Raw genomic sequence first — 24,509 nt, 5'->3', positions numbered from 1 at the left:
TTCAATGAAGAATACCATGGACAAAAGTAATTTGGTGAAAGGAGAGAAGATACTTGAAGCCAATAAGAAATTAATATCTACAATAGATGAGAAAATCTTGCAAATTGACAACAAAAAGATTGCAACTTAACAAGAAAAATGGGCAAAAGATATGAATAGGAAATTCACAGAAGAATAAACCCAAAAAACTTAAGAAGAGACGCTTAAAATCATTAGTAATCAGAGAAATGCAAATTAAAGCAACAGTGATCTATCACTTTATATGAGACTGGCGAAAATTAGAAAATTGTACTGTATACTTGACACTAATAATTAAATTAAAAACTATGCTCTAATAAATGCTCCACCAGTTTTGTAACTGGTTGAAACCCCCAAAATAAAACAAAAATTTCTGAAATGAAAAAAAAATTAGGAAATGGGATAATGTCAAACACTGGCAGAGACGATGAGCTACAGGGTCTGTCACGAGCTACAGGAAGAGTAGACTGGTACAGTTTTTCCAGAGAACAACCTGGCTACTACTTTGTCAAGTTAATAGTTCCATGTATACTCTACATACCAGTTACCTAGCAATTCCACCTATGGGTTTACACCCTCCCGATTCTCCCAGGGATCCATTTGGGCACTCATAATTAACCAAAGAGTGTTAAGCGAACCTTTTTATAATGGTGGAGAGTTGGAGGCAACTTGATGACCAACACCCAGAGATGAATAGGTAAAATACAGTGGTTGCAAACGGTGGAGTATTACTCAGGAGTTAGATAGCACACAGCAACATAGCACTTAGTGAAAAATGTCAGAAACAATGAGCTCTACATTGCAATTTACATAAACATAAATTAATTTACCCAAATGCACAATTAGTGGACTTTTTAGATCTATATTAGAAGAAACCAAGTGAAAAACGATATTTGCAACAATCTAGGGGAAACTTGAATATAAATATTAGGCAATAGTAGCATACCATAGTGCTGATGTTTTCATTAGAGAAAGATAGCCCTTATAGGTAAAATGACATGTCTAGAATTTGCTTTTAAAAATGCCAACGTGGAATATAAACCTAAAAGCAACAAATGAACAGGACAAACTAAGAGACTCATGGACATGGACAATGGACTAGTGGTTACCAGAGAGGAGCTGGTAGGGGGAGGGATAAAATAAAAATAAAAATGCCAGCCCCTCCCTTAAAAAAAAGTAGAGGGGCTAGATGAAATATCGGCAAAATGTTGATAATTGTCAAAGCTGGGTAAAAAGTCCGTAGGAATTCATTATAATATTGTGTGCCTTTTTGAAAATTTCCACGATAAAATATTTTTTAAATGGAAAAAGAAAATGGGCACTAAAAAGACACGTCTTGCAAGAACACAAACAAAATAATATACATTAAACTCATTAGAATGGTTGTCTATGAGGAAAGGGGAGAGGAAGAAAAGAGAATAAATAAAAGTAGGGAATTAGGTGGGGAGAAGGAAATGGAATGGTGCCCAGACTTATGTGAAGAAACAGTATAAATACAGGAAAAAAAGGATGGTAATGAAATGAAAAATTTAGAAGGGTAAAAACTGTTAAAAAGACATTAGTTTTGTAACCTCAGAAAATTCTGGGGATTAGAAAGGTTGACAGAACCCAAAACACAGTTTATCAAGATGGGTGATAGCAGGTTCAGACTCTCCATTTGTGAAGTCTAGTATAGTGAAGATGTGTGAAAGCTATTTCAGAAATGAGTAAGGAGGTCCCGATACATGTTTTAAAAGTCTGAGTGTAGAGAGAAACTGGAAATGACAAAGAAGAGAAGGGAAGGGAAGAGGTAGACAGCATTAGGTAGGAGAGAAGGATGAGTCTTATTAAAATCGCAAGGACGGTGTCTCTTCTGAAATGGCTGGGAAGCAAATAGAACCCAGTGAAAGAATGATCAAAGTAGCTGGGGAGAAGAGGCAGCCTCAGGAATTTGTGCCTGATGGTATCAGAGAAGCTTCTACGGAGCCCCCACAATAAGGAATGGTGACTGACAAACCACCCTGGTATTGGAAGATAAACTCAGTCCCTTAATCTATAACGGCTATTCTTTGTTCAAGGGTGACAGAGAGTAATCCACCTAATAGCTTCCCTTTTACCACCAGGAGGTGCCCTTGCACCATAGCTGAATTTTGAAGGCTAGAAAGTGGGGACTCACAGTTGCCTAGTCCTTCCAGCAGCTTGGTGTGGACGTGGAGACCCTCTCCCACACCCAAATCAAGAGACTTCTCTGAGCCTTTGCACCAAGTATTCCTTTGGTGTGCTCACCATGGACTAGGAACTGTGAATGACACACAGTGAAATCTCACATTCTAGCTAGAGAGAGAAAACCAGCTCACGTACACACGGGAGCGAACAAAACACGACTAAGGATAGCCGAGTAGAATGCCTTCTAGAGCTGTCCCAGTTCTGCCATCTTTGGTTTTCGGTTTCGTCACCAATGAATGACATGTTTGCAATATAAAATTTGGTTTAAAGCTCTACAAAAAATGATTAGGTTTGCTTAAAACGTGGCGCGTCTGTAATTCTAAAATGTCCCAAGCTGACACGGAGGTTGGCCAGAAGGCTAAGAAAGCCCCTTTTTAGGAGACCCAGTGAGATGACCCTTTGTCATCAGCTGTCGACGCCGCCACCTCCGCTCCAGCACGCCCTAGAGCACTATCCATTGTGATGGTTAGTGAAATCTCGGCCTTCTGATTTCACTAAGGTAGTGGTTGCGTCCGCAGCCCTTTTGACGCGAGAGCGCCACCCCCCGCTTCCCGAGTGGTGATTGGCTAGCCGGAGCTGGGGGCGGGCTGACCTCCACTCCGCAGCGCCGTCATCAGCTGGCCCCGCCCCCGAGGCGGGGCGGCTGCGAGCCGAGCCTGGGGCAATCATTTGCATGCGGCCGTAGGATTGGTCGCCCGGCTCCCGCGAGGTGGAGGGGAGAGGCAGCGCGCACTAGTGCGTGCGTGAGCTGGCGCGCGATAAAGGGCCCGGTCGCGCCGAGGCTCGAGCGGCCGTCGCCATTTTGTAAGGTTCTCTCTGACGCGGGAGCCGCCGCCACCGCCGCCGCCACCCGGAGGTGCGAGGGGGTCTTGTGGGTGTGTGGGGAGCCCGAGGGTGGGCCGGGGCGGGCCAGGCCGGGCCTCGGCGGGTGGGGACGGCCCCGGGTTTGGGTTTCTCTGGCTACGGGAGGTCCGCGGGAGACAACGGTAGGAGGCGGGGCCGGGTCTCCGGAGGGGGCGGGGCAGGGGTCGGGTCGTGTCTTTGTTGGGGCGAAGGATCTGGAGGTTGGGCCGCTGGGGGGTTCCGGATTGGGGCCAAGAGGGCTTTTTTATTTTCAGAGTATCTTGAAAGGTGTTACCGCACGGGGAGAGGTACACAGATTTCCCTCCAAAACCTTGTGACCAGGGATGCTCAGATATATGTGCCTTTTCCCCCCGTCTGGGCTCTTCTCTTTCCTGCCCCCCATATTAGTATTGTAAGACTTGAAAACAGCTAACCCTTTTACTTAAATGAGCCTCATATCATGGAGGTGATGAACAATGCAGTGTATGTTGACCCCTGACCTCCTGTTTGCATGCCACACACAACTCACTACTCCTTAAGATCAAACCTTTCGCCTTCTATTGAGAAAAAAATAACGGACGCGTATGTGAGGGTCTTGAAGGTGCCAAGAACTTCTTTGGAGGGTTAAACCAAATGCAGTGCATGGCTCCACCCCTAACTTTTGGAAATCTTGCTTCTTTCAGGCTTTTGTCAGGATGGTGAAGCTGTTCATCGGAAACCTGCCCCGGGAGGCCACAGAGCAGGAGATCCGCTCACTCTTTGAGCAGTATGGGAAAGTGCTGGAATGTGACATCATTAAGAACTACGGTTTTGTGCACATAGAGGACAAAACGGCGGCCGAGGATGCCATACGTAACCTGCACCACTACAAGCTGCACGGGGTGAACATCAACGTGGAAGCCAGCAAGAATAAGAGCAAAGCATCAACCAAGTTACATGTGGGCAACATCAGTCCTACTTGTACCAACCAAGAGCTTCGGGCCAAGTTTGAAGAGTATGGTCCAGTTATCGAATGTGACATCGTAAAAGATTATGCCTTCGTACACATGGAGCGGGCAGAGGATGCGGTGGAGGCCATCAGGGGCCTTGACAACACAGAGTTTCAAGGTGAACTGCTCTGGGGTCTGGGTGGCAGAAATGAGTGAGGTTTAGCTCAAGACAGAGGCAAGAACATAGGACCATGGTGCTGGCAGGGTGGTGTCTTCCATTCTATTTTAGCTGGAAATAATAGAAAGATTGTATATTTATCCCTCTCAAGCACAGTCTACTCATGGGGAAGTAAATATTCCCCTTTTCAGATTTGCCAAGATTGTCAGCTTCATAGTATTATAAACTGGGGGTTACTTTATCCTTTAGGCTTCATTCATTTGAGCGCTGTTGGAAGTTTAATCTGCCTGGGCACATGAGTACTGCATGAGAGAAGGGAGCTTAAAGGTCTGGCTTTCCTTTTTTCTTGACCAGAAAGCCTTACATCTGAGAGTTTAAATGTGTAGGGCTGATATTCTTTACTGCCTTGGGTGATGAGTTGTGGTGGGAAAGAGGAACAAGGACACCTGGAAGAATCCCTATATTGTGAATCTGGATTTGGGGGAATATGTTAGTGCTCAAATTTGTTCAGCCTGTGAACTAGCAGAGCCAAAAACCATGCCATGGACTACAGATCCTCCTCGACTTAGGATGGGGTTATGTCCTGATAATCCATCATAAGTTGAAACTATCGTAGGTTGAAAATGCATTTAATAGTGCACTGTAGAGTATCAGTTGTTTACCCTTGATCGCATGGCTGACTGGGATCTGTGGCTCGCTACCACTGCTCAGCATCACCAAAGAGTATCGTCCCACGCACCGACTGCTAGTCCGGGAAAAGATCAAAATTTGAAGTACAGTTCCTACTGAATGTGTATTGCTTTCACACCATCAAAGTCAAACCATCGTAAGTCGGGGACCCTGTAAGATATTCTAGTAAATAACATGTTATTTACACCAGTAATGAAGGTTATGTATGTGATTAATACCACAGAAGGTTGTCTGAAGACTCTAAAACTGTATGGTAACCACTAGTCACGTGTAGCTAAATTTAAAATTCAGTTTCTCAGTTGTACTACACACATTGCAAGTCCTCAGAAGTCACATGAGGCAAGTGGCTACTGGATTAGTGCAGATATGGAACACTTCTATTGTAGAAAGTTCTGTTGGACAATATGTCCTACAAGTTTTTTGTTGACAGTATCATCTTGGATCACACATTTACAGCCACTTTTCAAGTTCATAAATTAATATCATTTTTTGTCTGCCATTAAAAACGGTTAAGTACTTAAGGGTCCTTTGCTAAACCTAGAAAACAAAAGAAATGGGAGAAGAGGAAAAGTTGACCAGATAGGGGTAAGAAAGTTTACAAATAGTGGAGATGGCAGGTAGTGCATCAGTTATTTCTGACCTTAGCCAGTGGTGCCTTGGCTTTCAGCAACTCTCCTAAGCGTAGGGCAAGTGTTATAGAGAATTGAACCATTAACTAGTTATATGACTTTGAACAGTGTTTTAATCTCTCTGTGCTTCATTTTCTCCACTTATAAAATAGAGTTAATGATCCTTGCAGTATCTCCCTCACAGGATGGTAGTGAGGCTAGAATGAGGTGCAATAGATGTAAGTGTTTTGACAGTAAAAACATTATATGGTGAAAAGTGAGTGAGTGTTGTTTGCAATGGTGTGTTTCTCTTATGGTTAGAAATGTACTTAAAATGTAATAGTTAGCTTTTCTTATTTATATTAGTTTTTAGTTTATTTTAGAAAGTGTTGCACTTGAGACAGCTTTAAAATTATTTTCAAAAAATTTTTTTTGATATTTTCATTTGATAGGGGAGGGAATCATGAATGGACAGTGATGGGGAGAAATGGAGGTTCTCTTGACGTAACAAGCAAAACGTAAAAAGAATGCAAAGGTACAAACTGCAGAGATACTCTGGTAGTGTCATACTGCACATCCTTACCTTTTTAATATACAATTTAAAAAAATAGAGGCAAAAATATATATGTGGAAGTCAGTTAATTGGGGGAGCTGGCATAGAAGGAGTGTGTATTTTAATAAAGCAGGTTTAATTATTTTAGGAAGTGGGTATGAGTAACATAGTGATCCATAAGATTTTTTAAAACATCATCATTGGAAAAGAAAAATCTTTTATTTGGTTTTCATGTTCTTAGCCTGGCCCCTCTGGAGAAAGCACTCTACTCCACGTTACACATATGGACATTTTTATAATCAGCTGTTTTTTTCTACAGATGATAAGAGAAAGGTTGGCGTTGGGATAAGTCACAGTTTTACAGAAAATACAGTCTAGATACCAATTTGTCACATTTTTCGATAAAGCTTTATCAGCTATCGAAAGGTGGCCTCTTATAGTGCTACTTTGGGCATCTATTGAACCTTTATGTGTTAATGGCTGCCATTTAGGCATCTGTGTTGTATGATTTCTGAAAGGAAGCAGAATCTGTGTTTACCTGAGTCTTTCAGGATCTGTTTCCACACAAGCAACTGCACCTGTATTGAGGTAGCAAACAGTTTGCATTGGAAGATTTTAAGCTGTTCCCAAGTAACAATTCAGGCAGCTGAATTGGGAATGATAGGTGAGAATTCAGGTGTCTCAGTTTTTCCCCCAATATGTAAACAAGCATTAAATTGGAGTACTGTGTGTATCAGCTTCTCTGGACCTTGGCAATTAAGACCCTAAGTTATCCACCTCAGCATTTTAATAGTCTCTGTTATTGGACTGGTTTTCTGGGAAATAAGCGCATTTCATTAACTTTTGGAGGTCTCAGAAAATTGTTAAACTTTGTGCCTAAGTGTAGGAAAGTGGTAGAATTTAATTTTCTTTGTTTCCTTTGCCCTGGTTTCTGAAGGTAATAGAGAAGCACGGTATTTTTTAATTATAAGAACGTTAGGGCAGCAGTCCCCAACCTTTTTGGCACCAGGGACTGGGGCTCCTATGAGAATCCGATGCCAGATGAGCTGAGGCAGAGCTGAGGCGGTGATACTAGCGCAGAGGAGCAGCTGCAAATACAGGTGGAGCTTCACTCACCCTCCTGCCATTCACCTCCTGCTGTGTGGCCCAGTTCCTAGGAGGCCACGGACTAGTACTGGTCCACGCAGCTCGGGGATTAGAGACCCCTGCGTTAAGGATTTAAATTAAAAGCCTAGTACAGCCTTTGGAAAGATTGTGTGGAAAAAACTATCATATCACTTTTGTTATAGGTCTTTTAGGTAAAAAAAAATTTGACCTAAATCCTTTTCACAGCTATACAGAAATAGATTTTGCCATATATGTTTATAAACTTAGGAGTGAAGACTAAATATAGCGACAGAAACATCAAGGAAAAAATCACTAGGTTTTCTCAAAAAAAAGGACCCAGAATCTGTAAAAGTAAAGAGCAAGTTAAATTGAAACTTTTTGCTAAAAATGTACTTTTAAGTCTCTGGATTGGCCGCTTTTTAGATTGGCATGGTTACTCCAGCTTCAAAATTAAAGTACAGTTTGTGTCTTGTGTCTGTCACACAGTAATGTTACCATGTGTGGTTGAAAGCCAAGTAATTTGTAATTCTCCAGTCTAAATTATAGGGGACTCTACGTTTGCAGTATAAATTGGGGCAAAAATCTTGTGTTTCTGTTCTATGCATAGTTAGCATGTGGCTCTTAATAACTTCTAAGAACTAGAATGGGTGTATTTAAATCTTTGAAAACAGTAGAATGGCTAAATGCTGCTTTCAGATAGTTATTGCCATTTGGTACCTGTTGACCATATCAGTGGTGATGGATGCTAACTCTGCTAGCAACTGGAAGTAAAAACCTGAGCACCTTCGTTTCTGCTAAAGAAAGGGTTTTAAGTTGGAGGCAGCAACTACTAGAAACTGGGGTGGCAGGAATCTTAAGACTTTGGGCAGAAATGAGTTTGACTAAAGTGATATTACTGCACTAACCCGCTCCCCTCTCAGGGTCAGTGCATGGCGCTGTGCTGGCTGCCGTCCTGAATCAGGCTGTTTCCAACAGGATGGTGGAGCACGAGGCCTCCTATCGCATAACTGCATCCAGAACAAGGTCTGTTAAAGAGAAAGCAACTTGCTGATCGCGGAGGGGGGATTTATTCTGAGCAGCCCTTAGGAGTGATGCGAAGCCCGTTTTCTACGTCTATACTGGCTGCCTTTCGGCTACAATTCAAAAAGCATTGACTTGATCTCCAAAGTCTTAACACAGTTTGGGACTAAATACTGCCAAGAATACTGCATTCCTCAAACTGTTTTTAAAGACCTTGGATGCTTTCATCAGTAAGGGTCTCTGGGCTTGGTGGTATACAGGCCCAGGGCGAAGATGTTTCTTCTTTCAGCTGTACCTACTGCTGATCATTGCCTGGAAGTATGGATGTGGCTTGTTTGTATGGGAGCCCAGAAGACTTTAGGCAAATGCTGCATTTTTCTAACAAGTAGATAAACCCCAAGAATTGTAAGGCTACATGCAGGATGAAGTGATCATTTCATTACATGGGAGCACACCGTCCCTAAGAAACCAGTGCTGTTTCGAGATCTAATTCTTGCTCTTGCGAGCCCTTGGTCAAGTAGTTTTTCTTTTCCACAGTAGGCATGGTTTCACCCTTGTTGAAAAAAGTGGGGGTGGGTTGAAATCTGGAGCGTCTTCTAAGTCTTAGACGTACTGCAGATAAAGCAGATGATGAGCCAGGTATGCAACATAGCCTTCTGTGACACCTGCAAAAATGGCTGGAGGAAACGATGGATAGAACTTCACTGTGGTTTTTAAGCTGCATTAAATGCTCAGGCCTAACATGGCCCTGAGTAAATCAGGGAGAAGTTGGTAAGGTACTTTCCGAATCTGTCGTAACTGAGGTTTTGTTGGATATTTGATTTGAAAGAATTGGCAGGTTCTGAATCATTAAAATTTTCAGTCTAAGCAGTAAAAAGTGGAAACTTTCCATTTCTGTGTTTGGGCGGGGAAAGGAAAGTTGTAGAAACAGAAGTAGGGAATCGGTTGTAAGTAGAAAGGGTTGACTTGTTTCTAAGGACTCAAATTTTCTAGCTCTTCTCTGTATTAAAACTTCTTTTAGAGGGGATTGCTGAAATTGGGTCTCAGGAGTGTGTGTATGTACGTGTGTCTTATGCCAACTACTTCCATTTGGGGGAGGATAAAGAACGTCACTGAATTATAATAAATCTCATATCTATTTTCTCAAGGCAAAAGAATGCATGTGCAGTTGTCCACAAGCCGCCTTCGGACTGCCCCTGGGATGGGAGACCAGAGTGGCTGCTATCGGTGTGGGAAAGAGGGGCACTGGTCCAAAGAGTGCCCAGTAGATCGTACGGGTCGCGTGGCAGACTTTACCGAGCAGTATAACGAACAGTATGGAGCGGTGCGCACGCCTTACACCATGGGCTACGGGGAATCCATGTATTACAATGATGCATATGGAGCACTCGACTACTATAAGCGTTACCGGGTCCGCTCTTATGAGGCAGTGGCAGCAGCAGCAGCAGCTTCTGCGTACAACTACGCAGAGCAGAGCATGTCCCATCTGCCTCAAGTCCAGAACACAGCTGTGACCAGTCACCTCAACTCCACTTCCGTTGATCCCTACGACAGACACCTGTTGCCGAACTCAGGTGCTGCTGCCACCTCAGCTGCTATGGCTGCTGCCGCTGCCACCACTTCCTCCTATTATGGAAGGGACAGGAGCCCCCTTCGTCGTGCTGCAGCTGTGCTCCCCACAGTTGGAGAGGGCTACGGTTATGGGCCAGAGAGTGAGCTGTCTCAGGCTTCAGCAGCTGCACGGAATTCTCTGTATGACATGGCCCGGTATGAGCGGGAGCAGTATGTGGACCGAGCACGGTACTCAGCCTTTTAAAAACTGGAGGTGAGAGTGGGGTGGGTGTGGTTAAGAGATTCCATTTAGTTCCCTTGAAAGAGACCCATGCCGCATAGAGGAAACTAACGCCACCTGTTTGCTATCAGGACAGTAGTATCCAAAAGGTATAAATTACATGTTAGTCTTAAATATTTCTTTAGCTTAAGCTTGAGGTTCATTTGGCCAATCACTTTGTCTCTTCTGAGAGAACAAACTCAGAATATTGTTCTTTAATCAGGTATAAACAGATCTGGGTTACAGAAACATAGTCAAGAGAACTAACGTTTGTTGAGTGCTCTCTGTGTATATGTATATCATTTAATCCACACCATAAGCATTTAAAATATTTTCTCTTTTACAGAGAAGGGAACTAAGTGTCAGAGAAGTTAAGTCATCTGGTAATTGAGAGGTAGAGCCAGAATTCAGACTCAGGCCTGGCTGACTCCTAAACCTATTTTCTTTCCACTAAAGTCACTGGTGTGAGCTGAAGAGTACGGGTTCTGGAGTTAATGATGAATGTCACAGTGAGAATTTTAACTATAACTTTAGACTTTCAGTTGGCTAATAAAGCTAGAACTTAACTCATTAGCCTTTATCAGAGGAAACTCTTCTAATATATAGCTGTAAGCCAAATAAAGTCCTATAAATTTTAGGTGTTTATTTCTAAGACACTCATTTGAAAGCAGAATGTTTTGATGCCACTGTCCCATGGAGTCCTTTCCTTACTAGTAATCCGGAGCATCTCGTTCTACATGGGCACTTAGGCAATATCTGCATAGCCTATGATGCTGTCATTTAGAGCCTGACGCTTCCTGTTTTTCCCCAGCAATTTTGTTTTGAGAGGAACGTATAGGGGACTAGATAAAACTGGTAATTTTTTTGGATGTGTATAAAAATTGGTGGTGACCCTGGAAATTTAATTTTTCATACTTCAGAAAAATAGATACCAATGATGTCAGAATGGCAAGAATAATCAGGAGTATCTAGAGGTTGAGAAATCTCTTCATCTGAGTGGAAATGGCTTCATGACAACTTTCTATTCTCATGGTTTTCCTTTGAGATTGATTGGAATGGGAGGCCTAGTAGCAAAGTACCACTGAGTATCCGGCATTCCTGACTTCTCTCTCCAGCACGTGTGTAGAAGACACAGCGCTAGAGAGTCACCCTTTTTGATAGTGAGAGGCAGATACACATGAACTTGTGACAAGGTATAGCCTGTATGAGCCTGACAAGACTGGGAACTCTGGAGACCATTGTATAGCGGTGTGTGTTCATTTACATGAAGTGGAGAATCTTACAACTTGTGTAGTTTGCCATTAATTTTTACTTTGAATGCAGCTGAATCTGCCACGAAGTGGGATATGCCTCTAAAGTAAGGTGGTATCATCTATCAGATAACTTCTGTTTCTCTCGAATATGTTTCAAAGCAAAGTTAAATATTAATTAGTATATGTGTTCTTTAAAAGGTTTTTAAAGTGAATTTTGACTGCAAGCGGTGGTTGTTCAACTAACCTCTTTTTAGTGATGACTTTTAAAGAAACTTACCTTCCAGGTGTGAACCTCAAATGGACTGAATAACCCTGAGTTGGTTGCAGTCCCAGGAGCCTGATGTTAATGAGGCTGCCAGGATGAAATACTCCAGAACTGTTGGGGATCCAAATTCGGGTCTCACCCTAGCAGAACTGATTCAAGAACGTCACAACTTTTGAAGTCGATTGACACAGATCAAGACCAAGATTTGGCCCTTTGTCTGTATTAAGTAGAGGAACTTGGTGTGAGTTAACTTTTTTTTTCCCCCAGCCATTGGTGTCTGGAGTTTCCATCATCAATGGAAGAATTAGAGAATTTTAGGATTTCTACTTTTGATTTGGTAAGGGAGATGTGGTCAATTAAGGGAACCACTAGAATTACTGCTCTAAATCCATGACTGTATGGCATGTAGGTATGTTGGAGGGTAAATGAAGCACTCTTTGATACCCTTTGTGATTGTCGTTTTTGAAAACTTGTTTACTATGAAAGACTTAAATGAAACAAATTTAGAATAGTGCAATTGGCCATATTCGAGATCTTGGCATCTTCTGTTTTTGTTGGACCCAAACATTAAATTATAGTTCTTCATAATATCTGTATGCCCTTTGTTACAGTGACAGTAGCCTTGTATCACAGAGGTCTTGCCTAAAAGATGGATAAGAAAATCAGATGTATTTATCACCAACACAGTCTTGCAGATAGATTGCTTCTTGTTCTATATATAGCTCTAAGTAGATTCCTATATGTAGTCAAAGTAGACTCCTGGGTAATTACATGGGATATGTTTGCTCCAGTCTGACTAGGTTTTTTGTTCTTTGTTCTTTCCCCCCTGGAACACAGGACAGGACCAGGGCCCTTGTACTCGGAGCCAAGCTGCTCTCCAGGCACTGTGTAAGCCTCTTGTGTTGTGCTCTCTTTCAGGTAGGATAATTGCGGACTGAACCCTCGGGCTGCGGTCATATATGAGAACTTGCTCCGCGCGGTCCCCTTTGCCGGGATGTTTCCATTGCTTCATGTTTCAGTAAACAAAGGAGTTTGTGACCAACTATGTTTTCTTTCTTAATTTAATTCTAAGTTGACTTTTCTTTCCTCCTGATACGAGTCTCTGTAGCCTTTCACTCTGTTCCTTATATTCTCAGCCTCTGAGCAGCCTTAGGTAAGGAATATGCTGGCATCCCTTCTCCTGTACAGTGGAACCCCTCTTATCTTGCTTTCCTTAGGCGTTGAACCCTTCTCCCTGTCTACCTGCAATATCTCCTTTCCCTTTAAAATGACCATGTAGTGGCAGGCAACCTTTTACTCATCTGTTAGCTCTGGACTCTAACATTGAAGCTAATCTTCTGAATTTGCTAGGACCATTGGGGTTTTTTTTGGGAGGGGGGTTTTGTTTTGTTTGTTTTGTTTGGTGTCTGACCTGTGATCGTGGTACAGCATTAGCTGAAATTTAGCCTTGTTTTATTCCACTCCTCCCACTTTTTTTTAAAAAATATTTTGACAAATAAACGTTTCTAACACTTAAGTATCCGTCTGTGTTTGTGTGACTTATTTACAACCAGTATCTTCTAGTTTCTCAGTTGTGCTCACACTGCAAAATTCAAATGCATTCATGTCTGAAATTTAGATGTAGAAGGAAGGATTTAGTGGAGTAAGTAATGTGGCCTCAACAAAGGGCGGAGAGAAGTTAGTCAGCATTTTGAGACATTGACAAATATGCCCCTTCTTTCTAAATAACCAGAGCTCCTTTCCATTTTAAAGGCTAGCAAACTCAGGTTAGTAGTGATAGAAGTAAGCCCTACATAGAACCCTGCATCAGGAAAAAAGCTGAGTCAAAGTATCACTAAAGACCTATCAGGCTGACTCAGTTTGACTTCATAGTATATGTTTAAATTCACTTACACACTGTTTTAAGAATTCTCTCTTCCCATGGTGTTGATAACCTGCTAGGATTAAAATGAATGACAGCTGTTAGATCAAAAAAGTGGATCACATGTCAATATTTTAAGAGAAAAGAAAGGTATTAGTGATTGGCAGTGACAACATTCTGCAATGAAATGTGTCCTCTAAACTTTTTAAAAAAGATTTATGGATGTTTTATTGTTTGAAATCTCCATAAAGGGGAGTTTAATGATGGACTCAACCCTACTAAGCTTTACTGTATCCTGTATGGAAATGTTGACATATAAATTCTCACTACCGGTAATTACAGTTTTTTCCCCACATATTTTATACTTAAAATAATCCTGACATGGGTGAAGCAAAAATTTCCCTGATTTTTGGGGGTAGGGTGCAACTATCTAGAGAGGTTAACCTGTCAGTACAGACACTCCCGCAAGTTGTGAAATACACGAGGCTCAGTTTGGTTCTAACATTCCCTGAATCGGCAGGACTGTCCCTCTTCTAGAAAAAGAATGAAGCAAAGATGCTGAGGTTTCCTTGTGACTGACATGCAACACATCAGGCAGAACATAAATAATGTACAAGTTTTGCTGGCTTCACCAAAACCTCCAGTCCTCTGCCAACAACATAGTAGTATAACATCTTGATTTCTGTCAGACAAACATTATATTCCGTAAAATAGTTCTATGTCGGCACTGTCCAATAAAACTTTGGGCAATGTTGAAAGTGTTCTGTATCTGCAGCCACAAGCTACGTGTGGCTATTAAAAAGTGAAGCTGAGAAACTGAGTTTTTTATTTCAGTTAGCCACACAAGGCTACTAAGGACTCAAAATGTGGCTAATGACTACTGTATTAGCACAGTTTATATGGTTAAGTAAGTTTCATAATATCAGGAAAAAAGCCTCACAGAATCCTATATGCTTTCCCTTAGAAAATCCTTTCTCCGCAAAATAGGTAACACTGGGAAAGGTTAGTTTTCAGCCTTTGGAAGAAGACTGTTGAGTTAGGAACAAATGTTTATTTCTAAACCTCAGTTCTTACATGAAAAATTGCATGTTGTGGGTACAAAATCCCTTTTATGCACCAAGACCACATTTCTCATAGACCATTTTAGAGTCCTATAAGGCCTCTCACTAAAAGTTCCTGAATTCATCTAGCAGTATTTGAACTGTATGAGCCAGGATTTGGGTGATAAATGTGACGTGTAGTTCTCCATAGAGGCAAACCTTAATTACATCTGTGATAAGTACCATGGAGGGACAAGTACAGGACACTGAAAACCTAATAGTGATTCTTTGGGGGTCTGGGGGAAGATGGGGCTGTTGTTATTCCAAGTCACATGAAGACCCCTGATCAGGATGAAGTGGCACCCATCAGGAACCAGAAAAAGCTCTGTGGCAAAAGAAAATCTGCAGTAGAAAACTGAAGGGGTGAGTTACAGGCCCAGTTCATGAGAGCCTTGTAGGTTGTGTAAGGGATTTCACCCTGACCCTAAGACTAACTGGAAGCTATTAAAGGGTTTATGTTTGAGGGTAACAGGATCAGACTCATTTCTCGTAAAAGATCATTGACTGGAGAGGAACAAAAGTGTGGAATTTGACGTAGAACAGGTCTCTCCCCTGACCATGAAACCATGAAGCCAATTGAGTTATGTTTTGTTTAAAGGAAGACAAAATCAGGAAGAGGACCACGCATAAGGACATGTGATTCAAGGGGCAGTCGAGGGGGCAGGGTTTATATCCCTGAGGTTGGTTGATGAAGCAGTAAATAATGGGATGGGCTATGCCTCTTCCACCCTAACATTTGCCCTGTGGGTTGGGCCTGGCCTAAGGGCTTTGCATGAGGCACCACTGAGTGCTGGGGGGCAGGGAAGATGAGATAAGGTCTCGGATATCTGAAGAGGAAGATAACAGTGAAAATGGAATTGCTACAAGAAATGTAAAAACACTGAGAATTCAGAGAAGGGCAATTATGCCATCCTACCAAAACTCTCTCATTCTTTATGCTTTAAGTTGAAATTCTTTTAATATTTCTCTCCTTTGAAATGGAAATATACTTTATCAGTAGCCCACAGAGAGTGAAATGGTTCTGAGAGATGACGAAGGCCAAGGGGATGTCCCTGGCTGTTTGAGAAAAAGAATAATGAATACCCCAGGCCTTCCATCTCCATGGATTTCTTTCTGACAGCGATTTGAGGTGGGTTCTGGGCACCCACCCAAACAAGGCCCAGCCACAGTAGAAGCAGTCCGTGAGGTGCTTCAAGTGGGAGGCAAAATAAACCCCAGCTGGATTTAAAAACTGCTGCTGCCTTGGCGAAAAATGGCCAGATGTCCCTAGGTGGTATTTGAGAACTCCCTGGGTTCTGCTGCAACACACTCCCTAAGGTGGTAGGGGAGAGACCTACGGAGCCACAGCTCTGATCTGGTCCAAGCCTTGCTCTGCCTTGTAGGCCTATGGCAGCCTCAACTCTACCCCTTCCTCTGATTTCCAGCCACAGTGAAGTTACACAATGTGGCATAGAAAGATATGAGGCCCTCAGGGCACTCAACACACTGACCACAGCTTCTTCGGGCAGAAAAGAGAAGCAGCTTGCCCAAAACTGGCCTCATGATTTGGCTCACATATCTAGTCCTCAGAGATAAGAAGTCTCCTGCCCTAGGAGATTTGGGAGGAGTAAGGGAGAAATAAAAATACATTCTTAGGAATTGCTGTCAGCTTGTCAGAAGAATTCATCTCAGGGCTTTAAGATCAGGGCTATCTATGCTCTAACGCCCCTGAGAACTAAAGTGCAAGAAATGACAGACCAGTCCCAGGAAGCTACAGAAGAGGGAAAGGTCTGCTGAGATGATCTCAATCAGCAGTGTCTTAGGTTCACAGGCCCTTTTGAGGATTCAGGCCAAATCCGAACCACACTGCTTTGTCCCCCTCCCCCACCACCAGGCATGGGGCTTGCATTGCCACAGGCCTTGGCACACTCACTAGACTAATGGCTGAAATTCAGGCTCTGGGGCTGGATGGCCAGAATTTAAATCTGAGCCCTTTCTGTGGCCTTGGGCATGTTACTTACTTAACCTCTCTGGGCCTGTTTCCTCCTCATAAAATGGGAATAATTACATACTTTCCTCTTAGAGTTGTCTGGAGGAGTGACTGCAAAGCACTCGATTGGCTATCACTATCACAAATGAACTGTGGTATGTGCAAGCAAAAGACAGGGTTCTAGCCCTCCTGGGGCTCACCAACTAACAGAGGAGGCAGACTCTCGAATACACAGATCTGATGACAAACTATCAAGAGGACTATCTGCAGGGAGACAGAGGGGAGAGAGCTGTCATCACTCCCCCCCTTCATTCCTTCAAGGATTCCAGCTCCCCTCCTTCCACTTCTTGCCCAGCCGTGGGACTCAGACAAACCCCAAACCGCTCGAGCTCTGCATTTAGGGATCACCAGACTGCAAAGCTAAAGGGCCCTCCTACATTATCAAACAGTTCCACTATCTCTGCTTTTCTTCACCACTGAGCACTATGGGATGGGGCAAGGCTCCAGCCCTAAGAGTGGCCATCCACGAACCCTCTGGTCCTACCCCAAGGCCTGGTCCTGTGGTGGCTCTGTTTCTCGCCTGACTGGTTACTACTAAGGCAATGAATGGATGGGGGCAAGGGTAGAGGGTCATTCAAATGATGGCTTATATATGTACATTTATTATTAAATGCCTGTTATGTGTCAGTCACTGTTGCCAGGCACTGAGGCAATTTCTTGACCCATAGGTTAAAATTCTGTGAGGAAAAAGAATCAATAAGTGAGTAAACAAACAAACTGGGGAAAGTACCACAAAATACAAAAACTGGGCATAATGGTGGAGAGAATGGGAAGGGGCATTTGTTTAGCTACAGGTTGTCAGGGAAGGCCCTCTGATGCTTGATCCTGAAGCTAAGACCTAAAAGTTGAAAAATTAGCTCTAAAGTGATTGAGGCAAAGTTTCTTCCAGAAAGAAGGCCCTAAGGCATGAAGGTGGTGCATAAGGATCTGATACAAAGGCCAGTCTGGTTGGAAAATGGTGGTCGAGGAAAGGGCCTGAGGTGACGCCGGAATGTGGGGTAGAGGCCAGGTATCTCAAAGCACTGTAGGCCAAGGCAGCAGATTGGCATTTTATTTTAAATATGATGGGACACTGCTGAAAGGTTCTAAGTTATGGAGTGACCATCTGATTTATAGTTATCAGTGTCATCCCAGCTACAGAATGGAGATTAAGTTTAAGAAAGAGAGGGGGGAAAAAAATACAGCAAAGAGATGCCAGAAGCAGACACCGCAGGAGTCCTGGGGGTGGAAACGACTGTGTGTTCTTGACTACAGCTGTGGCAAAGACACGAACAGAAGTGGCAACATTTGACATAATATGTGCTGAAGAATGGATGAGGGAGATGAGAAATGAGGGGAAAACCAAGAATGACCACCAGGAATCTGGCTGGAGCAGCTACGTAGATGGTAATACCATTTAAAAGGATGGGAAAGGTTGGAGAAATTATTTGGGAGACTCAGGAATTCTACTTCGGACGTAACAGGTTTGAGATATATTATGACAACCAAGGAGAACTCTCAAGTATTGTAGATCTTTGTTCAATGTTCTTTTGCTGTAACATTGATGAAAATGTCATAGGAACTTAACTCTTATTTAAAGTAAATTAGCCTATTGTAAAACTGGTTTCCTTGAAACTATCAATTATGTTAAGTGAGGACTTACTGTAGGTCTTTAGATCCCTGAACTTTGAGCAGAGGTTTGAGACGAGAGATGTAAATGTGAGTCTTCAGCATCTAAAGCAGCACTATCTGACCAAAATATAATGAGCCTCAATGTAAGTCTTATATGTAATGTGAAAACATCTAACAGCCACATTTGGCAAAGTAAAAAGAAACAGGTAAAATTAACATGATTAACATGTATTTAAAATAACATGATTTTTGACAATGTATTTAACCCAATAATCCAAAGTTATCGTTCTGACACATAATCATGAAAAATGAATGCTTTACATTCTTTTCCATACTGTTTTTGAAATCCCATGGGTATTTTACACTTACACCAACCACCATAGGTGGCTGTGGCTATCACATGGGATAGCACTACCTCACGTTATACAAAGCCAAGGGAATGGATTAAAATCACCTAGAACAGGGTTTCCATCATCATGCTGCTGATATCTGGGACTGGATAATTCTTTGTCGGGGCAGGGAGGCTTATCCTGCAGGGTGTTTAGCATCACTGGCCTAGGGATTGCAGGTCCCAAGGGAAACTAAAGGCGGGATGGGGTGGTTTCATGTGAGAACTGCAGAGATCACCAGTTTCTAGCACATGAAAAAACCCAACCAATGTCTGTTAACAGCAGCACCAAGAGGTCTTCCTCCCCTGTCGCTTCTTATATAATCAGGTTTTTCTTTTCTCTTCTGACCCCTTCCTCTTGACAACTGGAAGCATCTACTGAGGACCACTGTCCTCAGAGAAAAACTCCATACACCTGTTTGGAGAGACTGGGGATTATCCAAATTAGAAGGAACCAAGGGTACAGGTTCAAGTATCAAGCTTCCATGGCCTCTTGGCCAGACACAGCTTGCTTGAGCATAGAGGAGAAAGTCTGGGGCTGGAGATACCCATTTGGAAATCTTCAGAATCTGGACAGCAGGTAAAGCCAAGGGAATTGGAGACACCACCTAAATGAGGAGCATGGAGAAAAGAGATAGAGCCTTGGCCTCATTTTTACTGCCCCCAAAACTTGTCAGCTTCCTTTTTACCTTAAAACCCCAAATCTGCTGTTTAAAACAAAACAGGCCTGCAAGGACTATCTAGAGGAATAGCTAGTGCAAATGCTATGTGGGGAGGGGCCTGGCATATGCTGAATAGATCTGTAAAAAGTCTAGTGTAGCGTGGCTGAACCCAAGCGAGCAAAAGAGTAAGATAAAGTCAGAGCTAAGAGGAGGAAGGGGGCAGATCACACAGGCTTCACAGGCTTTCCCATGGACTCTTACTCTAAATGAAAAGCCTGGGGGTGGGGGACAGCTGTGACCTTATCTGATTTCTGGTTTAAAAGGATCACTCTGGCTGCTAATTTGTGAATAGATGGCAATTTAGAGGCAGGGAGATCACTTCTGAAAGAACTTAGGAAACCCAGATGAGGTGATGGTGGCTCCGCCTAGGGAGCCAGCAGCCAGGGAGACTGAGGAGCAGAGCCAACAGGATTTCCTATGGACTGAATGTGGGTACAAGCCCCAAGCTTTTGGACAGAGTAACTAAAGGGTGGAGTTGCAGGAAGGGAACAGGGAGGCAGGGAACAGGGGACCAGAGGTTGTTTTATACAAGTTGTATTTGAAATATCAGACACCAAAGCCAAAACATCAAATGAGTAGTAGAATATGAACCTGGAGTTTGGGAGGAAGATCTGAACTGGAGACATAAATTGGGAATTTTTGTATACAGAATGGCATTTGAATCCACCAAAGACCAAGATCTGAACGATGGATCCTCTAACATCAGAGGTCAGAGAAAGGAAGCAGCAGCAGCAGAGGAAACTGAGAGGGTAGGAAACCAAGAGTGTTGTGAACTGGAAGTTAAACAAAGTAAGTGTTAAAAAGAACACAGTCATCGACTATGTCAAAATATTAACCCCAGAGAGATACACAGGTAGATGAAGACGCAGAATTGCCCAGGGGCTAAGGCGCTTAACTGCAAAGCAACACAGGGGCTTTTCAGGGTGACAACAATGTTCCATTATCCTGATTGTGGTGATGGTTACATAACTGTATAATTTATCAAAATGTCAAACTGTACTCTTAAAATTGGTACAATTTATTGTATAAAAATACCCCAATAAAGCTATTTTTATAAGTGTACATCATAATACTCCTCTGCTTAAAAACACAAGACTATGTCACTCAGGGTAAAGGCCAAAAGGCCCTAGATGGTCATCCGACCTCCTCTCTTACTACTCTCCCTCCATCACTCCGCTCTTGCCCCCAGCCTCCTTAATGTTAGAACAGGCCCGCTACAAGCCCAAACCTTGGGGCCCTCCCTCAAACTGTTCTCTGCACCTGGAATACTAGCGGTCCTTTTGGCTGACTCTCATTCTCATTCAAGTCTGCTCAAATTTCAATTTCTCAATGAGACCTGGCCACACTATTTATTACGGTAACCTGCACGCACATACATTTTTCTAGCTCTCCCAATCCTTATTGGACTCCACCTTCAATACAAAGCTCTCATCTCCTAACATACAACTGACTTATTTACTGTGTTCACTGTCTTGGCTGGAGTGTAAGCTTCACATGGTGGCACTTCCATCAGTTTGGGTCATGAGGATAACACGGAGGGACCACCACAACCATAATGGACATAATGTTTTAAGTTAAAAAAGTGACGTGACTTAGCACCATGAAACACGAGCAACATTCCTGTGGAATAGGAGTAAAACCTGACTAAAGAGGGTTTAAGAGAAAATGGCAGGTGATAACTGAAGACAGAAACCATAGGAAAGGCTTTCGAGTTTTGCTACAAAAAGGAAGGAATGAAGTGGTGCTAACTGGCAAAGGAAATAGTCAAGAAACTTTCTAAAATGGGGATGACAATGTTTGCTAGTAAGATTGATCTGGTCAGGAGGAAACAGTGGGAAAGAACCACAGGAACCGGAGGAGACAGGAACATGGAAGTCGAGCAAGCGGCCTTAGAAGCCGTTACCAAGAGAATGTGATGTGGGTGAGGGTGCTGGAAAGTGAGGTGTGATGAGAACGTTAAATTTCTCTTCCGATTGCTTCGGTTTTCTCAGTGATGTATGAAGCAGGTCATTAGCTGAGTAAACACGAGGGCTGAGGAATGGACCAGGGATCTAGTCTCTGACTTACTGGCAGAATTATGGGTCTACAGTTTGTGATCATTTAAAGTGAGATTCATCACTGTTTTTCTCCAGTTACCCTCAGCCTCATCTGTCAGGTGAGGTGAACTGAATTTAATCTGGGCTGTGGTTTTGCCAAGCGAGTATGAAGCTGGTATACTGGGTAGCCCCAGGGCTTGGCAAGAAAATGATGGAGTAGGCAAAGGAACAGCAATTATTGGCTATGGATTTCAAGTTGGGTAAGGAAATGAGACTATCTAAGAGGATGAGGGACAATGGAAAGTTGGCATCGATGGACTAGATGTTACAGTGGGATCAAAAGGGTTGGAAAAAGAGAAAATGGCTGAGGTAAGGACAAGAAAATTTCAAGAGATTAAGAGGAAGGACTGTCTCCAAAACAAAACACCCTTCTACGTCAACTGGTATTTAAGAATGGTTTACCACTGTGATATACCCATTCCCCGTTTGGTAAAGGTGGAAAATACTGCCAGCTAAATTTCTTATCCATCCGCTATCTTAAGAGAGATCCAACACTAAAACTGAAATTTGTTCAAAGAAATTGTTTTGTGACTAATTTGATTTTTGATGATGCCCAGGTACTGTTTATATTTCATTATTTATTTTGGTAAAGCAAGTGAATTATGTTCCTAATTTGATTCTAAATCCAAAGTTATATGGACTACTGAAGAAATCAGTCTCGGATGAATGACTGGACCAACCAATAAGAATGTTGGTCTGTACACACCAAGCCATGTAAAGTCCGTCAAACAATAAAATGGGGCGGGGGGTGGAGGGGAGGCTGTTCTTGTTGCAGCAAAAGAATGTACCAGAATTGGATGCCAAGAGGGAAGAAACACACACACACACACACACACACACACACACACACACACACACACACACACAAATTAAGAAGTCTGCTAACATCTAACCTGTACTTTGACCTACAAGCATTACAGATAGCCAGGTGAGTTAATGTTCAGCAAGTCTTCCACCTAATAGGAAACCTGGGGCGGGGGGTAAGATATCCACTTAGGCCAACATAAGGGCCCATAACTTTTTCCAAGTCTAAGGGTATGTCTTACAATCAGGTAATTTCTATATTTTAAGAGGCTACCAATGGTCTTAAAAGCCTAATTCAAGAATAAGGTGCTCTTAATACAACAAACATAAGAACAGGCCAGAATGGCAATGCACCCAGATGGAATGGAAGATTTACTTATTGCAAATCAAGTAAAATGAGCTCTTTCACCAAATATAAGGTTCAAAAAATCACAAATAAGCTTTGTATGGTATTGCCAATGAGGATAATTTGCCAAAGAAATTTTTTTTCAAAAGTTAAGGGTTTAAAACTTACATTATCTGTCCCCAAATTGGCCTGTCTGCTGTCCACCAGACATGGTAAGTGCTACAAGGCAGAGAAATAATAGGTGAGAAATGTCATTCTCATCCACCTAGAGGCAGAGTGGGTCCCCGTAGGTTCAATCCTGACAGGGAAGTCCTGGGCATTGTTGCAACTGGACTGGGAAGCACCGCTAGTCCTTCAGCAGGTTCTGTAGGTCGAATCCTACAGACTGAATCCCTGGAGAGGACCTGCCAATCACAGCAAGTCTGACTAACACCCCCTAAAGTAAAACAAGTACATTACTCAAAGCATTCTAGGCACATACTTACAACAGGGGTTGGTTTCTCCCCACTTCCCCACAACCCCTAGAGGCTGTGATTTAATTGGTCTAAAGCAGTGGTTCCCCCTGGATAAGAGGGTTTGTTAAGAGTAGACAGAAGCCATCTATGTCCTGCTCATTCCATCAAAAAAAGTGATAAAATTCCTTACTATAATCAGAAAAGGAGATATGTTTAATAACATTATTTTCACCCCTTTAGTTCCACTGCTATTAGTTTCAACTTGGTGCTCAATGAGTGGCCATCTAGAACACAAAGTTAGATATCTACCTCATACTTTATATCAAATAATTTCCAAATACATTAAAATTTTAAACTTAAAAAATGAAACCATGAAACTATCCAAAAAAAGTAAGAATTTTTCTTATGTTCTTCAAGTGCAGAAATCCCAAGTATGATGCAAAATCCCAAAGTCCTAAGAAGACTGGAAATTCAACTATTGTACATTTAATTTTCCTGTGGGCAAAACCATCATGAAATAAAAATGACACTGGAAAATATATGAGCATCTCATATCACAAAGAGCTAATTTCCTCCATCTATATGCTGCTTCTACAAATTGATAAGACCAATGTTGAATTTTAAAAAAAAGACTAAGGATGTGAAAAGATAACAAGGAAATACAAATGGCTCTTAAAAACAAAGATGACCTTCGCTCATCAAAATAGATGCTAAACATTAACTATATTAAGATATTTAACCTATCCAGTTGGAAAAAAAGATCAATGCACGCATTGATGAGGGTTTAACAAAACATTTTTATACCTTGTTGGTGGGACTATAAACTGGAATAACTTCTGAAAACAATTTGATAACATGTAGCAAAATGTAAAATGTCATTCCACCTCTAGGTATATAGCTTATAGGTATACTTGCACTCATGCAAAATAACCATATTTAATCTAATCCAAAATGCCACTGATTTTAAGATGCATCATTATTTTATATACCACTAAAACCAAAAAAAAAACAATGCCAATTAAACTACAAATATCAATACATTTAAATTTGATATTAAAAAATGTGGGTAAAATGTAGGGATTAAATATCCTATAACCTATTAATTTCATTCCATCTTTTTTTTTAATTGAGGTGTATATTCAAAATCTGGTTCCCTATCTTTGCTGGGCCTTCTGCTTTTACAGATGTGCCATGCTGAAATTATACAGGAAACTTTTGGCACCCAACCTACCAGGCCGCTTCTCTGGCTTTCTGGGAAAACACTTTAAAGTTCACTACTGAAGTCTGCTCTTCAAACCATTTCAAGTCTGCAAATAAATCGGAATGTCTTAGTCCAGCAAAAGCCAGTGGGTAAAAAGTATCTTTGTTCCCTTTGCAATAGCATGGATGAAATAGATCAGATTGGAAATTTTATACCAAGGAAGCTCCAAACGCTCAAATCTGGTTTCGATATTCCTTACATTGTGAAATTGAGAGGTCCCATCTTGTTGCATAACCGAGTACGAACAATTCAGCATGTTGGACAGAGGTACTGAAGGTAAACGGCAGGCTTAGCTCTTAAAGGAAAAACCAGGACACACAGTACCCTTTCCCTCTG

The 24,509-nt window shown here is 42.2% G+C and overlaps 1 protein-coding gene and 1 long non-coding RNA gene across 8 annotated transcripts in view; one reads left to right on the top strand and one right to left on the bottom strand.

The window, feature by feature from the left end:
• Nucleotides 1-2,925: 2,925 nt before the first annotated feature.
• On the top strand, nt 2,926-13,021 carry LOC105297956 (RNA-binding protein 4B). 7 transcript variants are annotated; one of them, XM_011368935.2, is made up of 4 exons: nt 2,926-3,079; nt 3,750-4,173; nt 9,300-9,976; nt 12,419-13,021. In XM_011368935.2, the coding sequence occupies exons 2-3, from the start codon at nt 3,762-3,764 to the stop codon at nt 9,965-9,967; spliced, it is 1,080 nt and encodes a 359-aa protein (XP_011367237.1). In that variant the 5' UTR covers nt 2,926-3,079; nt 3,750-3,761; the 3' UTR covers nt 9,968-9,976; nt 12,419-13,021. The 7 variants fall into 7 exon arrangements, 5 of the variants coding, with proteins under 5 accessions (XP_011367237.1, XP_011367238.1, XP_011367236.1 ...); XR_896392.2 differs by having other exon boundaries at nt 2,949-3,079; nt 9,300-11,741; XR_896391.2 differs by having other exon boundaries at nt 2,949-3,079; nt 9,300-11,741; nt 12,338-13,021.
• LOC105297955 overlaps nt 11,954-24,509 on the bottom strand; it is a 13,482-nt gene continuing 926 nt past the window's right edge. Inside the window, exons 2-4 of the long non-coding RNA XR_896390.2 lie at nt 18,133-20,573; nt 13,394-13,437; nt 11,954-12,142 (exon numbers count right to left, since the gene is read on the bottom strand). This is a non-coding gene — a long non-coding RNA (uncharacterized LOC105297955). The remainder of the gene's footprint in view (nt 12,143-13,393; nt 13,438-18,132; nt 20,574-24,509) is intronic.

The sequence above is a fragment of the Pteropus vampyrus genome, unplaced genomic scaffold (genome assembly GCF_000151845.1).
Source record: "Pteropus vampyrus isolate Shadow unplaced genomic scaffold, Pvam_2.0 Scaffold144, whole genome shotgun sequence".
Taxonomy (NCBI): Eukaryota; Metazoa; Chordata; class Mammalia; order Chiroptera; family Pteropodidae; genus Pteropus; species Pteropus vampyrus.
The sequence above is the reverse complement of the archived record's forward strand: the minus strand, read 5'-3'. Positions and strand labels throughout refer to the sequence as shown.